Genomic DNA, 19,003 nt, shown 5'->3' on the forward strand with positions numbered 1-19,003 from the left:
CATCACTGGTTACCATAACAACAGTATTACCAGTAAAAACATCCTTTATTTTCCCTTTAAGCGCTTATAACTCAAAAACGAGTCGTGGCCCCCATTTTTATCACTAAATAATGATCAGCATATTTGGATACAACTTTTTGCAAAGTTAAAAAAATTCTCTGGAGCCGTTTCAGAGCCACCTTAATAATTTAAGGTGGCTCTGAAACGGCTCCAGAGAATTTTTTGTGTTAAAAAAAACTGTGTTTTTAACAGGTTATACCATTGCTATGGTTACAGTGATGTCAAGAAAAAATCACAATTTATTTATCAATGATCGGGCATTACAGTGGAACCCCGATATAACGATATGCCAAGGGGGCAGTAAAATTATATCGTTATATCGAGGAATTGTTATATCAGGGTTCCTTCCCATACATTTTACTATTGCCGGGACATAACATATTCATCGTTATATCGGGAATATCGTTATATTGAAGATCGTTATATCGGGGTTCCACTGTAGTTTGATACCATTTTTGTAGCAGTAACCGATAAATGTTTGTAGCACTGACCCATCAAATTATGAGAGCTGGAAAGTGCTGAAAGCTGTTGTGAGCCTCCCTAAATTTTTACGCTGTCTAGGTAATCATTAGCCTCTGATAAATAGGTGCTTTGTTTATACATTCCAAGATATTGCTCATCTTGACACGCAAGGAACTGATCATATTTTGGAGGGGTGTAGGATGGATATGATTGAGTAGGGATTTGATAGATTCACTGAAAACCTTGTAACAATCATAAATACCAACCTTTCTGACTTACAACCACCCATACCATCCCCTGGAAATTATAAGTGCTGCAAAAGACCACATACCTTTTAACTACACATAAAAATGGCTGGAAGGAAGTTGAACATACAATGTAAACTATGGTTGTTATTGAAGGTACAGTGTATATCGGTTTTTGAAACCAAAACACTGCTACAATGTAGGGGTGACTTGATGCAGCATATTATTGGAAGTGTTGTTTTACATGTACCATCTCAGTTAAAATGCTATACTTTAGGTACGAATACACAGAAACAGTACTACCCTAGTAACTCGAACTTGGATAACTCGAACAACCCCGCTAACTCGAACTAACTTCCATTTCCCTTGGATTTGACCCCACTTTTCAGTCATTTTTACTCGGTTAACTCGAACTTGGATAACTCGAACCCCCCCCCCCCCCTAACTCGAACTAAATTTTGTTTCCCTTAACAAAATTTGGGTCAAATTTACCCTGATAACTCGAATTCTGGTTCTTGCAACTCACCACAGTTGCCCATTGATTAGAACAGCCAATTTTTCACTTTTATCATAACAATGTATGGTTGTGCTAGAGTTTCTGGCAAGATAAGTTCAATTTGCACTGTACTGTATACTGAAGTGCTAAAAAAATCAGTAAACTGTCAATTATTAACTTGAAAAAATAAATATTCAATCGACCCTTCTGCGACTGCAGTAGGGGATGGGCTGGTAGGGCTACAAAATGTAGCTGCATATGATATGAAAAATGTATTAATTTTACCACTCGAAAGTATAAATTTGTAATTAAACGTGTTTGTTTGACTTGAAGTTGACGAGATTTATAAGCCATACATGTACCACTTTAAAATGGTCTTTGCAATCCATGAGCAAACATCCTTAAAAATTTTGAATGTTTAGAGACTCCTTGTAGACGATCTTTATCCTGATTATTATAAAGTCTTATGACTTTTACATGTAGGTACCTACCTTAACATTTTCCTTCCAGAAACTCCTCCAGTTTCTTATACTTGAGTAATTTCCTTGACTTCTTCATGCTCACTATACTCCAAAATGGCTCACAGCAATAAAGCATAATAAAGACAAAAAAAAAGTGTCAGACAATTACATGTACAAAATAATATGAAATGATTGTGCCATTTTTCCATTCGGAGATATCTATATTCATATACAAGATGTTACTTCTATATATGTACTATGGGTGGCTCTATTTGTACAATTGGGCATTGTTTGGATAATGCAAATTCAGTTTCCAGCTCAGTTGCAGATAGCACTGTACACATTGTACAGTACATGAAAGGCTGTCATAATTTGTGACTTTCTATAAATTACATGTACAGTGTATGTGCATGTACATTGAAACAAGTGAACTTTTCACCCACTCAAAAGTAAAGGCACATCCCACTGAAACCATGGGCGGCACACTTGAGTCAATGAATTATGCTCGCGAAAGTTAAAAATCTATTAAAAGCTGTTAATAATTTGCAATTGACTCAAAAACATATAGTTGTGGAAAACTATCATTGTTCTTTTCCTGTGCTATGACAATTCTGCCTCTCATAAAATGTTGCAATAAAAATCTAATATCATTGAAACAAGTGATTTTTTCACCCACTCAGAAATGGGTAAAAGGCCTTCCCACTGAAACCATGGGCGGCACACTTGAGTCAATGAATCATGCTCGCGAAAGTAAAAAATCTATCAAAAGCTGTTAATAATTCGAAAACTCAAAAACATATAGTTGTGGAAAACTATCATTGATCCTTTCCTGTGCTATGACAATTCTGCCTCTTATTAAATGTTGTATTAAAAATCTAATATCATTGAAACAAGTGATTTTTTCACCCACTTAGAAATGGGTAAAAGGCCTTCCCACTGAAACCATGGGCGGCACACTTGAGTCAATGAATCATGCTCGCGAAAGTTAAAAATCTATCAAAAGCTGTTAATAATTCGCAACTCAAAAACATATAGTTGTGGAAAACTATCATTGTTCCTTTCCTGTGCTATGACAATTCTGCCTCTCATAAAATGTTGTAATAAAAATCTAATATCATTGAAACAAGTGATTTTTTCACCCACTCAGAAATGGGTAAAAGGCCTTCCCACTGAAACCATGGGCGGCACACTTAAGTCAATGAATCATGCTCGCGAAAGTCAAAAATCTATCAAAAGCTGTTAATAATTCGCAACTCAAAAACATATAGTTGTGGAAAACTATCATTGTTCCTTTCCTGTGCTATGACAATTCTGCCTCTATTTAAATGTTGTATATTAAAAATCTAATATCATTGAAACAAGTGATTTTTTCACCCACTCAGAAATGGGTAAAAGGCCTTCCCACTGAAACCATGGGCGGCACACTTGAGTCAATGAATCATGCTCGCGAAAGTTAAAAATCTATCAAAAGCTGTTAATAATTCGCAACTCAAAAACATATAGTTGTGGAAAACTATCATTGTTCCTTTCCTGTGCTATGACAATTCTGCCTCTCATAAAATGTTGTAATAAAAATCTAATATCATTGAAACAAGTGATTTTTTCACCCACTCAGAAATGGGTAAAAGGCCTTCCCACTGAAACCATGGGCGGCACACTTAAGTCAATGAATCATGCTCGCGAAAGTAAAAAATCTATCAAAAGCTGTTAATAATTCGAAAACTCAAAAACATATAGTTGTGGAAAACTATCATTGTTCCTTTCCTGTGCTATGACAATTCTGCCTCTATTTAAATGTTGTATATTAAAAATCTAATATCATTGAAACAAGTGATTTTTTCACCCACTCAGAAATGGGTAAAAGGCCTTCCCACTGAAACCATGGGCGGCACACTTGAGTCAATGAATCATGCTCGCGAAAGTCAAAAATCTATTAAAAGCTGTTAATAATTCGCAACTCAAAAACATATAGTTGTGGAAAACTATCATTGTTCCTTTCCTGTGCTATGACAATTCTGCCTCTCATAAAATGTTGTAATAAAAATCTAATATCATTGAAACAAGTGATTTTTTCACCCACTCAGAAATGGGTAAAAAGCCTTCCCACTGAAACCATGGGCGGCACACTTGAGTCAATGAATCATGCTCGCGGAAGTCAAAAATCTATTAAAAGCTGTTAATAATTCGCAACTCAAAAACATATAGTTGTGGAAAACTATCATTGATCCTTTAATTTCCTGTGCTATGACAATTCTGCCTCTCATAAAATGTTGTATTAAAAATCTAATATCATTGAAACAAGTGATTTTTTCACCCACTTAGAAATGGGTAAAAGGCCTTCCCACTGAAACCATAGGCGGCACACTTGAGTCAATGAATCATGCTCGCGAAAGTTAAAAATCTATCAAAAGCTGTTAATAATTCGCAACTCAAAAACATATAGTTGTGGAAAACTATCATTGTTCCTTTCCTGTGCTATGACAATTCTGCCTCTCATAAAATGTTGTAATAAAAATCTAATATCATTGCAACAAGTGATTTTTTCACCCACTCAGAAATGGGTAAAAGGCCTTCCCACTGAAACCATGGGCGGCACACTTGAGTCAATGAATCATGCTCGCGAAAGTCAAAAATCTATTAAAAGCTGTTAATAATTTGCAACTCAAAAACATATAGTTGTGGAAAACTTAGCCTGCGAATACAGCCGCCTCTCATTCGCGTCCCGCAACGAAAAGCGAAACACGAAGAAAGACGTCTGCGATTCACGGCCAGAAATTCCATACTGATGACGTTAACCACTAATTAGATTTCCCACACCACACGCAGTTGGTCTCGCATAATTATATTTTTTGTTTTCAGCCGCACATTACTTGCTTGATCACAAACACTTTCAAGGCAGTCATGGACACATTTAGGGGTCGTTTACACCGGACAACTTCATCGCGAAAATTAGAAATCCCTATACGAGTTGCACACTAGTAAAATTTGGAAAAATAAGCTGCGAGATCACAAAATGACATTGTTTTGGAACTTGAGCGCAACTCTCGGAGGTGTTGGGCCGTAAATACCGATACCGCAACGATCATAACAATTCTTCTTAGTTCGTTTCTTCTTTCCCCGCTGTTTGTCAAATTAAAATTCTGTTTTTCTATAGCATTTATTCTTTGGTTGTGGATGGTTCAGGTCGTTGAGGCTATCTGTATTTCACATTTTTGTTGCTTATTTGTTTTGCCGGCTGCCTTTATGTCAACAATAAAAGTTAGGTGACAAAATTGATCTATTTTTAACGGCCGCTGTCACTATGAAAATTTAACCATGTGAAAATGCCATGAAAAATTCATGGTATTTTAAGTGTATATTAAGAGTCTTTTAATAGTGTAGTAATGGAAAATTAACGGTCAAATCAATGGGAATTTCATGGCCTTCTTGACCATGGTTTTTGGTGCCTTTCATGGCCATGATAAAACCATTATTTAGTTATAAGTCATGGTTTTTTCATGCCATACTATTAATAGGTTTTTCATTGCTATGAAACAACCATGATTTTTCAGGCTCAGGAAAGGATGATATTTTCATGGTCTTTTCATGGTGCCATTTTGACAAGATTTTCATGGGTTTGGATTTTAATGGCCCATGAAATTGCTGTGAAAGGCACCAAAAATAATGGCCATGATTTTTTTTAATGGTATTATCATGCCATTTTCATTTTTCATGGAGCCACACTCAGTGCCATGAAAATGCCATGAATAATTATTCTACTGCATTTTCATGGTGTTTTAACTTTCAAATTAATATGTGATATAGCCAAGTACACTGCACTTGGTATACGTCACATGTTTTTTGTGTGTTTTATTTAGTTTGGTTCAATTTAGGCCACTGATTGTGAGACACTGTTGAGTTTAAACACTATCTGATTTATTTATCTCATTGTTATTTTAATTAGATACAAAATTGTACTTATAAGGATGTAACCAGATGATCAAAAATTTACAGCATCTTTTTCATTTAATTTTTTACAGCTGTCATTTAACTTTGGCATTATAATATACAGGCTTGTGATTATAACCACTGTTTTAGAAGCTTGGTGTTTTCAACAACTGATCCTGTAAAGTCTGTAACATTTAAATTGTCTTCCAGTGATTCCAGTAATAATGAAAATCAATCGTGCACTGGCAATTTGCTTTAACATTTAATTAACATAAAAGTTCTTCTCACCACATTATTTATTTTGAAACACATCAATCAATCATTTCACCCGCTTTCAGTGAATTATGAGCATAGCTATCTTTCTACATCCATCTTTTGACGTCATCAAAACCGATGCCCAGAAGGTCATGCCAGTGGGCTGTGATTGGTGGATTTCAATCCTGTTGTTTGTTAAACACGTCAAAAGATGGATGTCGACAGAAAGTCGCTATGCACGTAACACTGAAAGCGGGTGTAAATTGTCCTTGTACAATAACAACTGCTCAGGTAACTTAATCAATTTGCCATATAGTCATTTTTGTACTTCTCATACTCCGCCACAATGTCTTCTTCACCGGAAACAAATCCACCACCATCCTTTCCTTGTCCGTGAAGGTGAACATTACAGTAGAAGATAAACTCTACTTCTACCTCATCTGTGTCCCTTTTCTTGGGCCAGGTATAGTAGCCTCCTTTGGTCCTGGCCATGAAGTTCACCAGAACTGTCTTATTCGGATAGTTTATCCTCACCACATCACCCACGTAGAAATTATCATCATAAGCAACAGCAACTTTTGTTTTTGCTGTTATTGCCTCTCCTTTGTAGTTCTGAAAATACAAATGGTTAATTACTTTCAGATAGACTTCAAAATGAATATAGAAGAAACAGAATCCTAAACAACCATGCATGCATTTGGGACCTACCAACGGTGATTAGAAAGGAAAAAAACAATTTGCTTACCTTCAGATCCTTGGGCTCTTCCTGGACCCTTTTAGGCGGCCCCTCTTTTTTTGGTGCATGATCTTTCTGCAAGATTAATCAGCAATGAATGTAAACTTCAGAAGAAAAACTGATAATAACAGTGTCTCGATCTTAAATCCACAGTCAGTTATCGACCTCAATTTAAAGGGGTGTCGAATGGTAAATGCGAGACTTTGCGAGACGGCAAGGCTGATGTCTTTTCTGGGAGCCCGAGACCTTTTTAGCCTTGCAAAGGAAATGGAGACTCGAGAAGGCATCAAAGAAAAATTCGAGACGACGAGACCCCTGAAATTTGGCTAAAATTTTGGAGACACGCAGTTTTTGAAGGCCCATTCATCACCCCTATTTAACAAACCTATATTTTTTATAGTGAAGTCCTTGATTATCTTGAGACAATTATTTCTAAAACAAAGAATACCCATTATATTTTTGTACTTACTTTAGCAATAACTATATTCCCCTTTGTGGGCCTTTTAAATTGTTTGCTGGGATGGTTTGGTGACTTCAGTTTTGCTGTCTTCCAACAAAACATGGAATTCAACTGAAACCAAAGGAATGTGTGTTAATAATCTACTTACTTGAATTGTAGCAGTAACAGCTTTTAGGCTTATAATTTTACCTTTAGTTATATGAGCAGACCAGAATCAAGAAAATTAAAAATAAAACCTAGACAGTCACTTGAGTATGCCAATGGCCAGCTATTCTTTAGTCAAATACTTTACAGTTGAACCCTTGATTTTGTAAACTGTCCAGTTCTGTAAATATAGTGTAAAAATCCCTCAGTCAAACACTCAAGTCCTGTCTCTTGAATTACTCCATTTTTTCAAACCAGTTTTTGGTTCCCCTGGAGTTTCGAGAAATTTGGATTCCATTGTAGTATGTAATGCTGTTGACTGTTAGTCAGTATTAGAAATATTAATAGTCAGTTACATGTGAGATGTGGACAAAACAAACCTTGACATCATTTAGCAGCAAGGCACCATCCTCATTTTGAAGAGGAAGAGGTATTTCCTCTTCCACAGCATTCTTGTTGATGGCCAAAAGCTGTACCCTTGAATACATGCCTTAAGAAAACAAAGATAAACAATGTTTGGTTGATTTATTTTTGATACTTGCTAAAAAAAGTAGCAAGTGTATAGTAAAATTTAATCACATGGTACAGTGTATGTATGTTTGGGTCAATTCAGAAGGATTGGCAGTTACCTTGTATTTTAGTTTATTACACGACAACACTTAGACAGCCCAGAAATCAGCTCAGCCTCATCAGAAAGATTTCTTGCCAGGCCAATAAAATTAAGCTTACTTAATTATGACTGTTGTGGGAGGATATCAGCCCCCTTTCTTTTCTATATGAACCCGCTGTGACAAAGGTCCCACTACAGCCCTTGTGCTTGGGTAATAAGTTGTTTTTGTGCTGTGTAAAATGGACTCACCACTGGGATCTCCCTCCTCTCTTCCCATATATATGCCACGGCCCAACTTTAACTTCAGTTCTGTTGTCTTGTAGATGCAGACTTCATGCCTGGGTGTATAATAAAAATATTATAGATATTAAAGTCAGCATTGCAGACAGTAGCCAACCTAGCTTGGATGGCATCTGCAATACAACATGAAGATCTGTGATATTTACACTGTATATTTCTAGTGACATAATTTTACTTTATTAACCTTTATTTCAAGCCCAAAATAAAGTAATGACATGATTTCCCCTTGTTTCATCACTATGTATCATCACTGAAAAGAAAGCCAAGGTCACAGAAGAGTAATTTATAATCATACAAAGTTTTGATAATTTAAGGAGTACAGCTTTGAATGAAGGTTAGTGGCATGACTATCATCAAGGGCCATAATCTGTAACACCTGTTAGGGAAGTTTACCTAATGTTACAAGTGAAGATGTCAACTGGTGTTACATTGCCATGCCATTGGTAATAACTTCAATGTCAAGACTGCTTAAAAACTAAATTACAGCTCTGAATGAAGCTAGTTCATATTGCCTGTTCATTCTTCGTTAACAGCCACTGCAACATCCTAGCCTAAAAGCATGCAATAGACAGTAGGCACAGGGTGTAAAGAAATACAATTTTTGAGCTTGCCTGGTGGGGAAGCTATAGCCAGGATGTACTAGCACGAAAGTCTTTTTAACTTGCCTGAAAAGTAGTTTATGAGCATGACTTATCCTCAAAAATTTCCCCAAAAACTTGGACACTTGCCCCAGGCTGTCATACATGTAATTCTTTGCACACTGAAGCAGTACTCACCCAACAGTGAATTGTGGGTCTTTATCCATTGGGTCACGTAAAGTTGGCACATAATTAATATCCCTGGGTGGAACTGACGGGGGTGCAGGCAGAGGTGGTGCTTTTAAAGGTGAAGACGATGAAATGGGAATCGGTGAAATTGGAGGGCTGATGTCAGACAAAGGTGATCCAGTTGTTGTTTTTCTCTTGCTGCTGGTAGAAATATTGATCAGGTGACTTTTTAATGTATTGCAAATTGCTGGCATTGTTATAAAATTGCTAAACCTGTTAAGTTTAAGTACACGCAGCAGCCTGTTTCTTCACTTGCTGATTTTCATCATACCAAACTATAGTACAGAAGGAAAGCTAAAAGGGTTTTTTTACTTTCAGGAATGAACTAAAACTAGCATGGGAAATATAATGAGAGGAGGGGGATGCAAAAAATATTCCCGGTCTTCCAAGTAGCTAGTTCTACTGGTTAGTTACTATAAAAAACATATTACATTTTGTGCATGAACAAAGAACTCCTTTGGCCTTTGTAGCCATTTCCCTTTTTCAACTCTCAATGTAGGTGAATAATTTGTATAATTATTACTGTTTTAATTTTGTAACTACCTGGATTTAAGTTTTCGCTTTCCACTTAAGCAGTCTCTCTTGTACTTGCGCCTGTTTTGCAGTTTCTGCCCCAGTCTTAATCGTAATTTCCGGTGATATCTGGAGGAGCCTAATTGTGGACATGCTTCTTTCACCTAGAAAGTCAAAAAGGAATTATTAACCAATTTTTCTCTCCCTTAGAGGTTTGAGAAATCAGGAAAGCTGTGTCTGTATGTCAATATGGTCAGATTGATGCATGTAAAAGTGATGGTACCAACTTCATATGCATTTATATTGCACACAAGGAATATCTTACCAGTTGAAAAAATATTTCCCATTTAGAATCTGGGATCTTCTCAATTGCGGGAGCCTTGCTCCAAATTTTGGCACCTCGTGCACAATCCCTCAACATGTTCTACAAACAAATTGCAAACTTAATTATTGACAAGCAAGCTGGGAAAGTAATATTTAATTTTTAGCATTTTTATTACTGTTATTTCTCTAAGGTAATTAAGTTGCAGATTAATTGAAGCCATATATACTTATATAGCCACTTACCCTAAAGAATAGCTGTGGTGATGAAGATTTTTTATTTTTGCCTGAAACTGCGAGGAGTTCTTCAGCCGTGAACATTTGGTCACTTACTGTGCCTCCAGTCTGTAAATGTCGAAAACAGGCTTGCTTTATATGACATGGTTGTAAAAAAAACTATTATAATAATAAATATTTTAATACATTAGAGTTGGATAAATTTGGTTTTAAAGTTAGCTAGGGTATAAAATATAAGGTAGTGGTATTTTGTTATGAAACACCCCATTTGAATATAAACACTCCCTTAGAAAATTGGAGTTTCTCTAAACACTAGTCGCAAAATCAAGTAAATATGGTTTACAGGCTGATCACAAGTCAGTGCTTTGTGTAGTACATCTACCAGTATACCTGTTTTCTCTTGTCAACGTCCATGTCATCAGGAGACAGCTCACTTGCTGAACTCTGCAACACGCTGATGTCTGATAGGTCAGATTCAATTTGTTCTTCGCTATTGCAACCATCTTGTTGCAGAGCCCTTCGTAATCTTATTATTTCACCCATCTTTAAGCCACACTCCTTTAGGTCCTCCTCCCGTGCAGCTCTCAGGGTAGCCACATCAGTTATCTGAACAAGCACGTTCAAAACATCAGACCCACCGTAATGCAATAAATTGTGGAACAGTTGAAGATAAAAACTATAATTTAAACATTCTTGGGCTAAAAAAGCTTTGTTACATCGCAGCAAAATAGATGCAGGAAGAAATTATAAACAGTATTCCGGCGCTTTTCTGATTCACGCGCCATTTTTTAAGGTAAGCTTAATACATTCATATCAAACAAGCGTTTTCGTAACCTAAATACGTTTAAATTGACACTTGAATTTTTTACGGAGCCATAAACAGTTAAAAGGGGTTAAAACAGTTGAAATATTACCATTCAACACTGAAAATTTATATGAATGGTGTTGCAACTAAAATTGGCGCCATTTTTGACCAAAGGCCTCGGTCGAACCATTTACGACAATATAAGCTTAAAGTTCTACAAAATTCCTTCAAACGGGGCAAGAAACTAATTGTTTCGCTTCTTAGACGTGTACTGTAATGGGTTCTGGAATGAACAAGTTAGGTCTATAGGTACATATTAACGGTCCCTAACATTGGACCCCAACGGTTTCAAGTACAAAATGTTCAAATGTACGTAATCCTACTTACCATTTCTCCTCTAAGTACACTGCAAACACTGCTCAATGAACTTTCACTGAACTTGCATTGACTGATTAGATACCTCAGGTCACTTTCCATTGCTTACAACAGCGATTTACCACGATTTACAGCAATAAATCCTTTCACTCTGACCGTACTCTTTCAAGCTTCGCGCCGACTGATCATGAGATCAAAAGTTGTAACCTGAAACCCGGAATCTCGACACACCTCATACAGGCATTCAAACCGAGGACCTCTCGAGTTCACAGCTCCGGAGTACTTTCGGAGCCGAAAGTGTAATCAACATCTGAAATGGCGGGAGTGAACTACTTTAGTTTTGAGTTATTTCCGATTTTCGAGGCTTTGTGAACGGTGTAACCTGAGTATCAGGCTTTTCTAAGGAGTAGGGAGAAAAGGAAGGAGCGTGAACTCAGGTTACGAACGGTGGCAGTGAAAGACTCATCTTAACCTCACCGTACATGGAAAACTGCACGATCTTTGATCGATTCGTACCGGAAACAAGACTCCTCTGTATGGTAATGTAAGGGACAATTAACTGTGTTGCGAAAGCTTCTTTCTATAGTTGGAAAGTTGAATTGTCATTATACAGCATCATGCAAAAAAGTGTATCTGTAGCGAGCGTGACTTAGCGAGCGTGTCCAAAGTTATGATAGCGTGATATTAGTCGAACGTGCAGCTAGCAATTTCGTAACAAGGTGTTCGGTTTCATTCTAAGATTAGCTCGCACGTACTAATGCGCGAGCGTAGAATTATTCCTAGAATTATTCATAGTGATTCAGCAATGATTTAGCATGACTAAAGGCAGAACTATGTAAACTCCTTTCCTGTAGTATAACCATGTAAAGTAATTATACGTCAATAAATGTAGTTTCGTGTAACATATAAATTATTAAAGTAGTTTTGATTCCAATAAATCAGTTTTGAGTTGAAGTCTCGAGCGTTTTACTGCGTATTCTGATAAGCCAGCCCCGACCTGTGGACTGCCGTACGAAGACCGGCCCAACGCTACATATCTTTAAAACTGGAGACTTTGCGTACGTACTATTTTGTCTTGTAAGTACGTTTGACCGCAAGAAATCGCTATGCCCAAGTACAATAACAAGAAGATAGCTTGCTTTTGCACCTTATGTAAAGGCTCTGTTGTGCTTTCAAGAGCTGTCGTGCAAAGACATTGTCAGACATACGGTACTTTTACCGGCTTCGGTGGAGCCGCTGAAAAAGAAGGAGACAGTGATGAAGGCAGTCCTTTGAAGCAGTCGAAGCAAGATGAAGATGAATCAAGCGAAGATTCTTTCTTCTCAGAACCAGACGACGATGGTGGCGACGATTTAGAAGACTTAGAACCTTTGGTTAGTCAGACAAATTAATGTGATGTTGTTGCAGCTAACTTTAGCTTAAATATTTTTAATTGTCTCATATAATTTTGTTTTAGGGCAACCAACCAGTACTTTTATTAGATTGCACAAGAGAGAATGGGAAACGAAAAATTTTATTGTACTGGTATAATAACATTACTATTGCTAATAATCTGGTAGTTTTGATCACTGTGTTTTGCCAAGCTTAACATGCATGCATGTGTATGTATCACGTCCATGTACAGTACATGTGCAGTTTTGAGTAGTAATGTATTTTTGGTCTTGTAGAATTTGGTGAGCGATCATAATGACATGGAAGATAGACCGATAACTGATGATGAGGAAATAAACATTGAAGTCATACAGGAGAGTGATGATTTGGATATTGAACAGTTACTGGACGACAGCTTTTCTGATGATGAAAGCACCAGTGACTCATCATCTGACGACTCCGAAACAGGAATGGATTATGATATGGTAAGTGCCTTGCTACTTCTCTTCTTTATTTTGCTACAGCTTTTTTTTTAAAGACAAGGGAGATGAGGAAAAATATGGTGTTTAACTTGTTAAATTCGAAGGACTTTCAATGAAAATATTAGTCTGGTCTATGCATAATTAGAGATGTGCAGTTACTTTGATCAAAGAAGCGCTGTATCTGTGGTATAGAGTCTGTCATTGATTTATGGGTTGTGAATGAAAAAAGACGGGGAAAATTTCTTAATCCAAAAAAGGGTAGCTTAAGACTAAATTCATTGTATTCTTTTAAAAAATGTTTTAGGAACCCGATGAAGACCCTTTTGATGTTTCAGAGCACATTTTCAAAGAAACGTACTTGAATCCATGGAAGCAGCAAAGCAGTATGAAGCAGAGCCCTCCTCTTTATCCTGGTGCCAAGATAAGTGTGGTAGAGTCTCTTATGCACATGTTTGATTGGTTTACTTCACATCCCTCGTTAAGTAAACAAGCATTCTCTGAAAATTTGCACTACTTGCACAATTACGTGCTGCCACAGGAGAACTTGCTACCTTCATCATACCAGGAGGCCTTTGTGTGCATTAAGCCATTCTTGATTCCTGAGATAGTTTATCATGTCTGTCCAAATGATTGTATTATATTCAGGAAAGAATATAAGAATGCTAAAAGCTGTCCCAAATGTAATGAGGAGAGGTTCAAATACAACAGTCATGTACCTAAGAGAACATTCATATACTTGCCATTATGTCCAAGAGTAATACGGAGTTATGGGACAGCCAGCATAGCCGAAGCCCTCCAAATCCATGGGAAGAACTTGGCAGATAGTGAAACTGAGCAAGTACCAGTTGTAAGAGACATTCATGATTCACCCATGTGGAATAGAGCATACAGTCAGGAAGGAACATTCCAAGGAGATTCTCGGGGATTGTCATTTAGCCTTTGTTTGGATGGTTTAAATCCTTGGAGCAAAAACAAAACAAATTACTCCATGTGGCCAATAGTTCTTGGGCAACTTAACCTTCCACGAAACATCAGGAATCTTTTGTCCAACCTTATCCTTGTGGGAATTATTCCAGCACAAGCGGGTGGCAAGGAAGCTTTCAACCTTGAGCCGTACCTTGAAATTCTTGTCGATGAGCTGTTGTGTCTAACAGACATGAAGATATTTGATGCGTACAGGAAAGAATCATTTCAGGTCAAAGTGAAGATCCTTCTTCATGTTCTTGACTACCAAGGAATTGGCAAGATCTTTCATATGACAGGAACTGGTTCGTACCGTGGATGTGCATGGTGCCAAATGAAGGGAACGTATTGTTCACACCTCAAGAAGATTATCTACTTGGGAAACAGGCGATATCTAGAAAGAGATAGTGAAATGAGGAATGACACTTTCAACTTTCCTGAAAAGGCAACAGAGCTTAGAGCAGAGCCACCAGCAAGAAAATTTAACGAAGATCTTAACTATCACAAGGCATATGATAATGCAAAAAACCAATCACAGGCAAAAAGCATAGCAACTGCCACTGGTTGCCGTGGCCAATACATTTTTGCAACAGGCTTGCCCGATTTTAACAGAGTCACAGATGTTGTGCCAGATGCCATGCACACTATTGCTGTATGTGTGAAGCACATACTATCATTGATCACTGGAAAGGAATCTGATGACTCTGTGTCGGTGAGAAATGCAGAGAAAGCATTTAACCGGTTCCCAGAGTGCTGGATTGAAGGGAAAGATTGTCATGACTCAGATCAACCAAACAAAAGTATTCAAGAAGGAAAGTCACTGGGGAAAAAGGCGTTAAAAAGAAACCCTGGTGAAGGTAGAAGAGGAAAGAATTCTGAAGCTTCTACATCTACTGGACACAAGCTCCCCTCTGCTCCTTTTAGACTAAAACCAGGAGACCTTAAAACAGCTGACCAACGTGCAAGTCAAATTGTTGTGCCTGTTGACTGCAGTTTCAAACCTGGACCAGTATTCAGCAAGTTATCAAGACTCAATTCACATGATCTTAAGGAGGTTGTTTATAATATTTTTATTACTAATTAATATTTAAATTGAGGGAAGGTTAAATGATTTCAGTAGAGGGTCATGCCAGTATTTTTTTCATTGTTACTTATTAAAGTGATAATTATTGGCAGCAACAAAGGTTAACATGCATGTACATTTGTACTTCTTACTTATTGTCATCAGGCCCTTGAAGACTTTTGAGGCTGGGGACATGCATGTACTTCAAATACATTAACCCTGGCCTGTTTAATAAAATTTTACAGCTGCAATGAAAACGACTTAAGTGGTTAGCCACTAACCTGTGGTACTGTAACTAATTCTGTCAGTTCATGCTACAGGTTTATGTGAAGGAAAATGGCAACAGCCAGAATAATCAAATGCTTTTAAATAAAAAAGAGATAAAAATGATTTAATCAGGTGACCATGAAGTACAATTCACTTTGTTTTCCACTTTCTCCCAACAGATTGCTGCAAGAGGAATAGCTAAATACTGTTTAAGAGGCATGCTTGGAGAAACACAGAGAGAGACGTTGTTTCATTTCTTTGACTGTATTTCAGTTCTTTGTGCTGATGAACAAGATCCTTTGCAGCTGCCTCATCTAGGCAAAAATCTCAATATTGCTCTGGCAAGGCTAGAAAGGGATTTCCCAGCATCGATGCAGGTAATATATTTTCTTTTTAACTTAAATCAATATTATCCTTGTATGCCAGCATATGAGAGGCTGCCATCATATCTAGAATGCTATTGGTGCTTAATAATACAATTTATAATCTATGCAGGTTATTACAAGTCATATTCTCCACCACATTGTGTCTGGTATCCAGAACTTTGGGCCAGTACACTCCACTTGGATGTTCCCTTACGAGCGCTTCAACTCATGGCTGTGCCGAAGGGCAATGAGTCGCAAGCATCCAGAAGCAACCATTCTGAAGACCTATCAGGTATAATGTCATGGCTTGTGTTAGTATTTTTTATCAAATTCAACATGTTAATTGTATTCCTCATTATATTCAACACTGACCTATAATAATCATAGCGAACTTTCTGCATCGTTTTTTAATAATATTAAGCTTCCAGGAATATGATGTGTATTAATATGTATAACCATCAATTTCATAGTACAATATGAGTTGTCAATTATTAAAAAACCACTAAAAATAGTTTACTTATATATAGAAGGAGCCCACATGTTGGCTTACAGTCCAGTAGTCTTCCACTTGTGGTTACATGTTTCCCTTTCTAATTTGTTGTTGCAGATCTATGACTGGTGCCAGTATCAAAAACGAGCCTGTAGTACTAGTACTGAGAATGTATTGATGAGCAATTATTTTCTCAGTGGTTCATGCTCAAACACAGAACAGCCAATGGAGATGACAGAGGGAGCACCCAAGGCGTCATCAGTAGTAGAACTGGACACCACTACATTGGAGAACATGAAAGCTGCCTACCAATCAGAAATTAAGGAATACAGGGTTTTATGTCAAACCTATCATCAAGAGAAAGAGAAGGCACGGCGACAGCGGAGGCTGAGGTCTTTCCCACCATTTGAAAGATGGGTCCCCGAGGGAAGAACTCTGAATGACAAGGAGCAAGAATTGATGGCTGGACCATCATCAACTGCTATGAAAGTTTCAGAGTATGTCTTCAAAGAAAGGGGTAGACGTCCTCACAAGTTTCAATCTTCAAAAAGTGTAATCTGCCAAGTGGAACGTCCATCTTATAAGTTTGGAATTGTTGAGCAAATCATTCTCCACACATTTGCAGGTTGTCAATATGTCTGGCTATTAAATGGCTGGTACCCCCCTCTAAACTTTCATGAGGAATCTCGCACATGGTTCAGTGAGGAAACAATTGTAGGAACCTCACCAATTCTGATTTCAAGAGTCTCCAAACCTCTTGTAATTGCAAAGGAGGAACACTTTATCTGGTTCCTAGATGCACCAATCATTGGCATTCCTGAACAGTAGCTGTTTGAAAAACAGGGAGACCGTTGAACCCAGTCAGTAGATGGACCAAGCATGTTGTACTTCGTTACCCAAAACAATTTAAGGCAACAAAATCTTCTGAAAATGGAACAATAATTATTAACATTGAAGCTTTCACTTACACTGAGCAGAATGCTCTTGTAGGAGGTTAAAACAAAGTGTTTGCATTTTGTGACTTAGGTAATTAATTAAGTGCGAATTCAAATGAGCAATTTTGAGTGCAAAAGTTTGCGTTACCGGTGTGCTAAACTTCAAAGTTTGACACCAGAAACCCAGACGTTTGACGTCATTTGAAAACGTTTTTAGCGCGTGCGTTCACAGGTAGATGCAATCGACAGTATTTACCAAAACTATCCATAATAATGAAATAAAAAATAATTCAACATGTTCAACACACTTACTATCCGTGCTATGTGGCTACAAGGCTTTTCACAATTTTTTCATGGTCATGAAAATCCAAGTTATAGTGAAAAGACCATGAAAATTCAGAAAATTACTTTCACTGTTTTTTCATGGTGCAATATAGCCAAAGAAGTCATTTTCATGGTATGTGAAATTGCCATGAAAATTAATTTCTGTTCAGTTTCAAGACATTTTAATGGTGGACAATATATTTCACAGTATTTTCATGGTGTATAGAAAAACACAAGTCTACACCATGAATTTCACAAATGCAGTTTTCATGGTCATGAAAATAAAGATAACTAATTTTTCATGGCTATTTCACAACTTTTTAACAAAAGGTGATTTCATAGTGTGTGGCGCGTCCTTTCTGTACATCTTTGAGGTCGTTCATCTTATTATAAAGCAGTTTCTTTTTGTTTCCCAATTACATATGAATTATAGATATTATAGAAATTCTAAGGTATAGCTTTGGTGTAGTTTCACGATCCTTCCCCCGGTCAACTTTTAGTCCGCAATAACATCCGGTTTTTTATCGTTCGTGTCATGAAGTGTTATATTTCGCATACATTATGTAAATTAACTAGCTGACCAATCAGCGCTCCTGTCCGGATTCTGGACAGATTTACGTCATCAGTATGGAATTTCTGGCCGTGAATCGCAGACGTCTTTCTTCGTGTTTCGCTTTTCGTTGCGGGACGCGAATGAGAGGCGGCTGTATTCGCAGGCTATGGAAAACTATCATTGATCCTTTCCTGTGCTATGACAATTCTGCCTCTCATAAAATGTTGTATTAAAAATCTAATATCATTGAAACAAGTGATTTTTTCACCCACTTAGAAATGGGTAAAAGGCCTTCCCACTGAAACCATGGGCGGCACACTTGAGTCAATGAATCATGCTCGCGAAAGTTAAAAATCTATCAAAAGCTGTTAATAATTCGCAACTCAAAAACATATAGTTGTGGAAAACTATCATTGTTCCTTTCCTGTGCTATGACAATTCTGCCTCTCATAAAATGTTGTAATAAAAATCTAATATCATTGCAACAAGTGATTTTTTCACCCACTCAGAAATGGGTAAAAGGCCTTCCCACTGAAACCATGGGCGGCACACTTGAGTCAATGAATCATGCTCGCGAAAGTCAAAAATCTATTAAAAGCTGTTAATAATTCGCAACTCAAAAACATATAGTTGTGGAAAACTATCATTGATCCTTTCCTGTGCTATGACAATTCTGCCTCTCATAAAATGTTGTGATAAAAATCTAATATCATACCACTGAAACCATGGGCGGCACACTTGAGTCAATGAATCGTGTTCGCGAAAGTCAAACATGTGTCAGAAAGCTGTTTATACTTGTAGTTCGCAACTCAACAACATATAGTTGTGGAAAACTACAAGTATCATTGTTCCTTTCCTGTGCTGTGACAATTTTGCATCTTTCATTATAATTAATGCTGTAAAATGTAATCCCACATAACCAGTAGGCAGCCAACTTGTGTCAGTGAATGTTGTTA

The 19,003-nt window shown here is 37.3% G+C and overlaps 2 protein-coding genes across 3 annotated transcripts; one reads left to right on the forward strand and one right to left on the reverse strand.

Annotated features, from left to right (window-relative positions):
- Positions 1-6,052: 6,052 nt before the first annotated feature.
- On the reverse strand, positions 6,053-11,978 carry LOC144643852 (uncharacterized). 2 transcript variants are annotated; one of them, XM_078503236.1, is made up of 11 exons: positions 11,247-11,978; positions 10,445-10,660; positions 10,064-10,162; positions 9,822-9,920; positions 9,527-9,660; positions 8,933-9,121; positions 8,106-8,194; positions 7,627-7,736; positions 7,112-7,213; positions 6,652-6,717; positions 6,053-6,518 (listed from the first exon to the last, which is right to left on the reverse strand). In XM_078503236.1, exons 1-11 carry the CDS (start codon positions 11,334-11,336, stop codon positions 6,207-6,209), a joined length of 1,506 nt encoding a protein of 501 aa, XP_078359362.1. In that variant the 5' UTR covers positions 11,337-11,978; the 3' UTR covers positions 6,053-6,206. The 2 variants fall into 2 exon arrangements, with proteins under 2 accessions (XP_078359362.1, XP_078359360.1); XM_078503234.1 differs by having other exon boundaries at positions 8,933-9,124.
- Positions 11,979-11,987: 9 nt separating this feature from the next.
- LOC144643838 (uncharacterized) lies at positions 11,988-17,483 on the forward strand. The gene is made up of 6 exons (XM_078503217.1): positions 11,988-12,607; positions 12,902-13,090; positions 13,392-15,104; positions 15,560-15,757; positions 15,876-16,037; positions 16,353-17,483. Exons 1-6 carry the CDS (start codon positions 12,341-12,343, stop codon positions 17,061-17,063), a joined length of 3,240 nt encoding a protein of 1,079 aa, XP_078359343.1. The 5' UTR covers positions 11,988-12,340; the 3' UTR covers positions 17,064-17,483.
- The last annotated feature ends 1,520 nt before the right edge of the window (positions 17,484-19,003 follow it).

The sequence above is a fragment of the Oculina patagonica genome, chromosome 2, assembly GCF_052425735.1.
Source record: "Oculina patagonica isolate OP01 chromosome 2, crgOcupat, whole genome shotgun sequence".
NCBI lineage: Eukaryota > Metazoa > Cnidaria > Anthozoa > Scleractinia > Oculinidae > Oculina > Oculina patagonica.

What these genes read in the sequence shown, in the direction of transcription:
- LOC144643852 (XM_078503234.1), bottom strand. Translation starts at nt 11,336, where the DNA reads ATGGAAAGTGACCTGAGGTATCTAATCAGTCAATGCAAGTTCAGTGAA. An exon ending in AGAGGAGGGAGATCCCAGTG is followed by an intron (nt 7,737 to 8,105) that starts GTGAGTCCATTT and finishes TGTTTTCTTAAG; the next exon opens with GCATGTATTCAAGGGTACAG. An exon ending in AAGAGCCCAAGGATCTGAAG is followed by an intron (nt 6,519 to 6,651) that starts GTAAGCAAATTG and finishes TTGTATTTTCAG; the next exon opens with AACTACAAAGGAGAGGCAAT.
- LOC144643838 (XM_078503217.1), top strand. Translation starts at nt 12,341, where the DNA reads ATGCCCAAGTACAATAACAAGAAGATAGCTTGCTTTTGCACCTTATGT. An exon ending in CAGGAATGGATTATGATATG is followed by an intron (nt 13,091 to 13,391) that starts GTAAGTGCCTTG and finishes AAAATGTTTTAG; the next exon opens with GAACCCGATGAAGACCCTTT. An exon ending in ATTTCCCAGCATCGATGCAG is followed by an intron (nt 15,758 to 15,875) that starts GTAATATATTTT and finishes TAATCTATGCAG; the next exon opens with GTTATTACAAGTCATATTCT.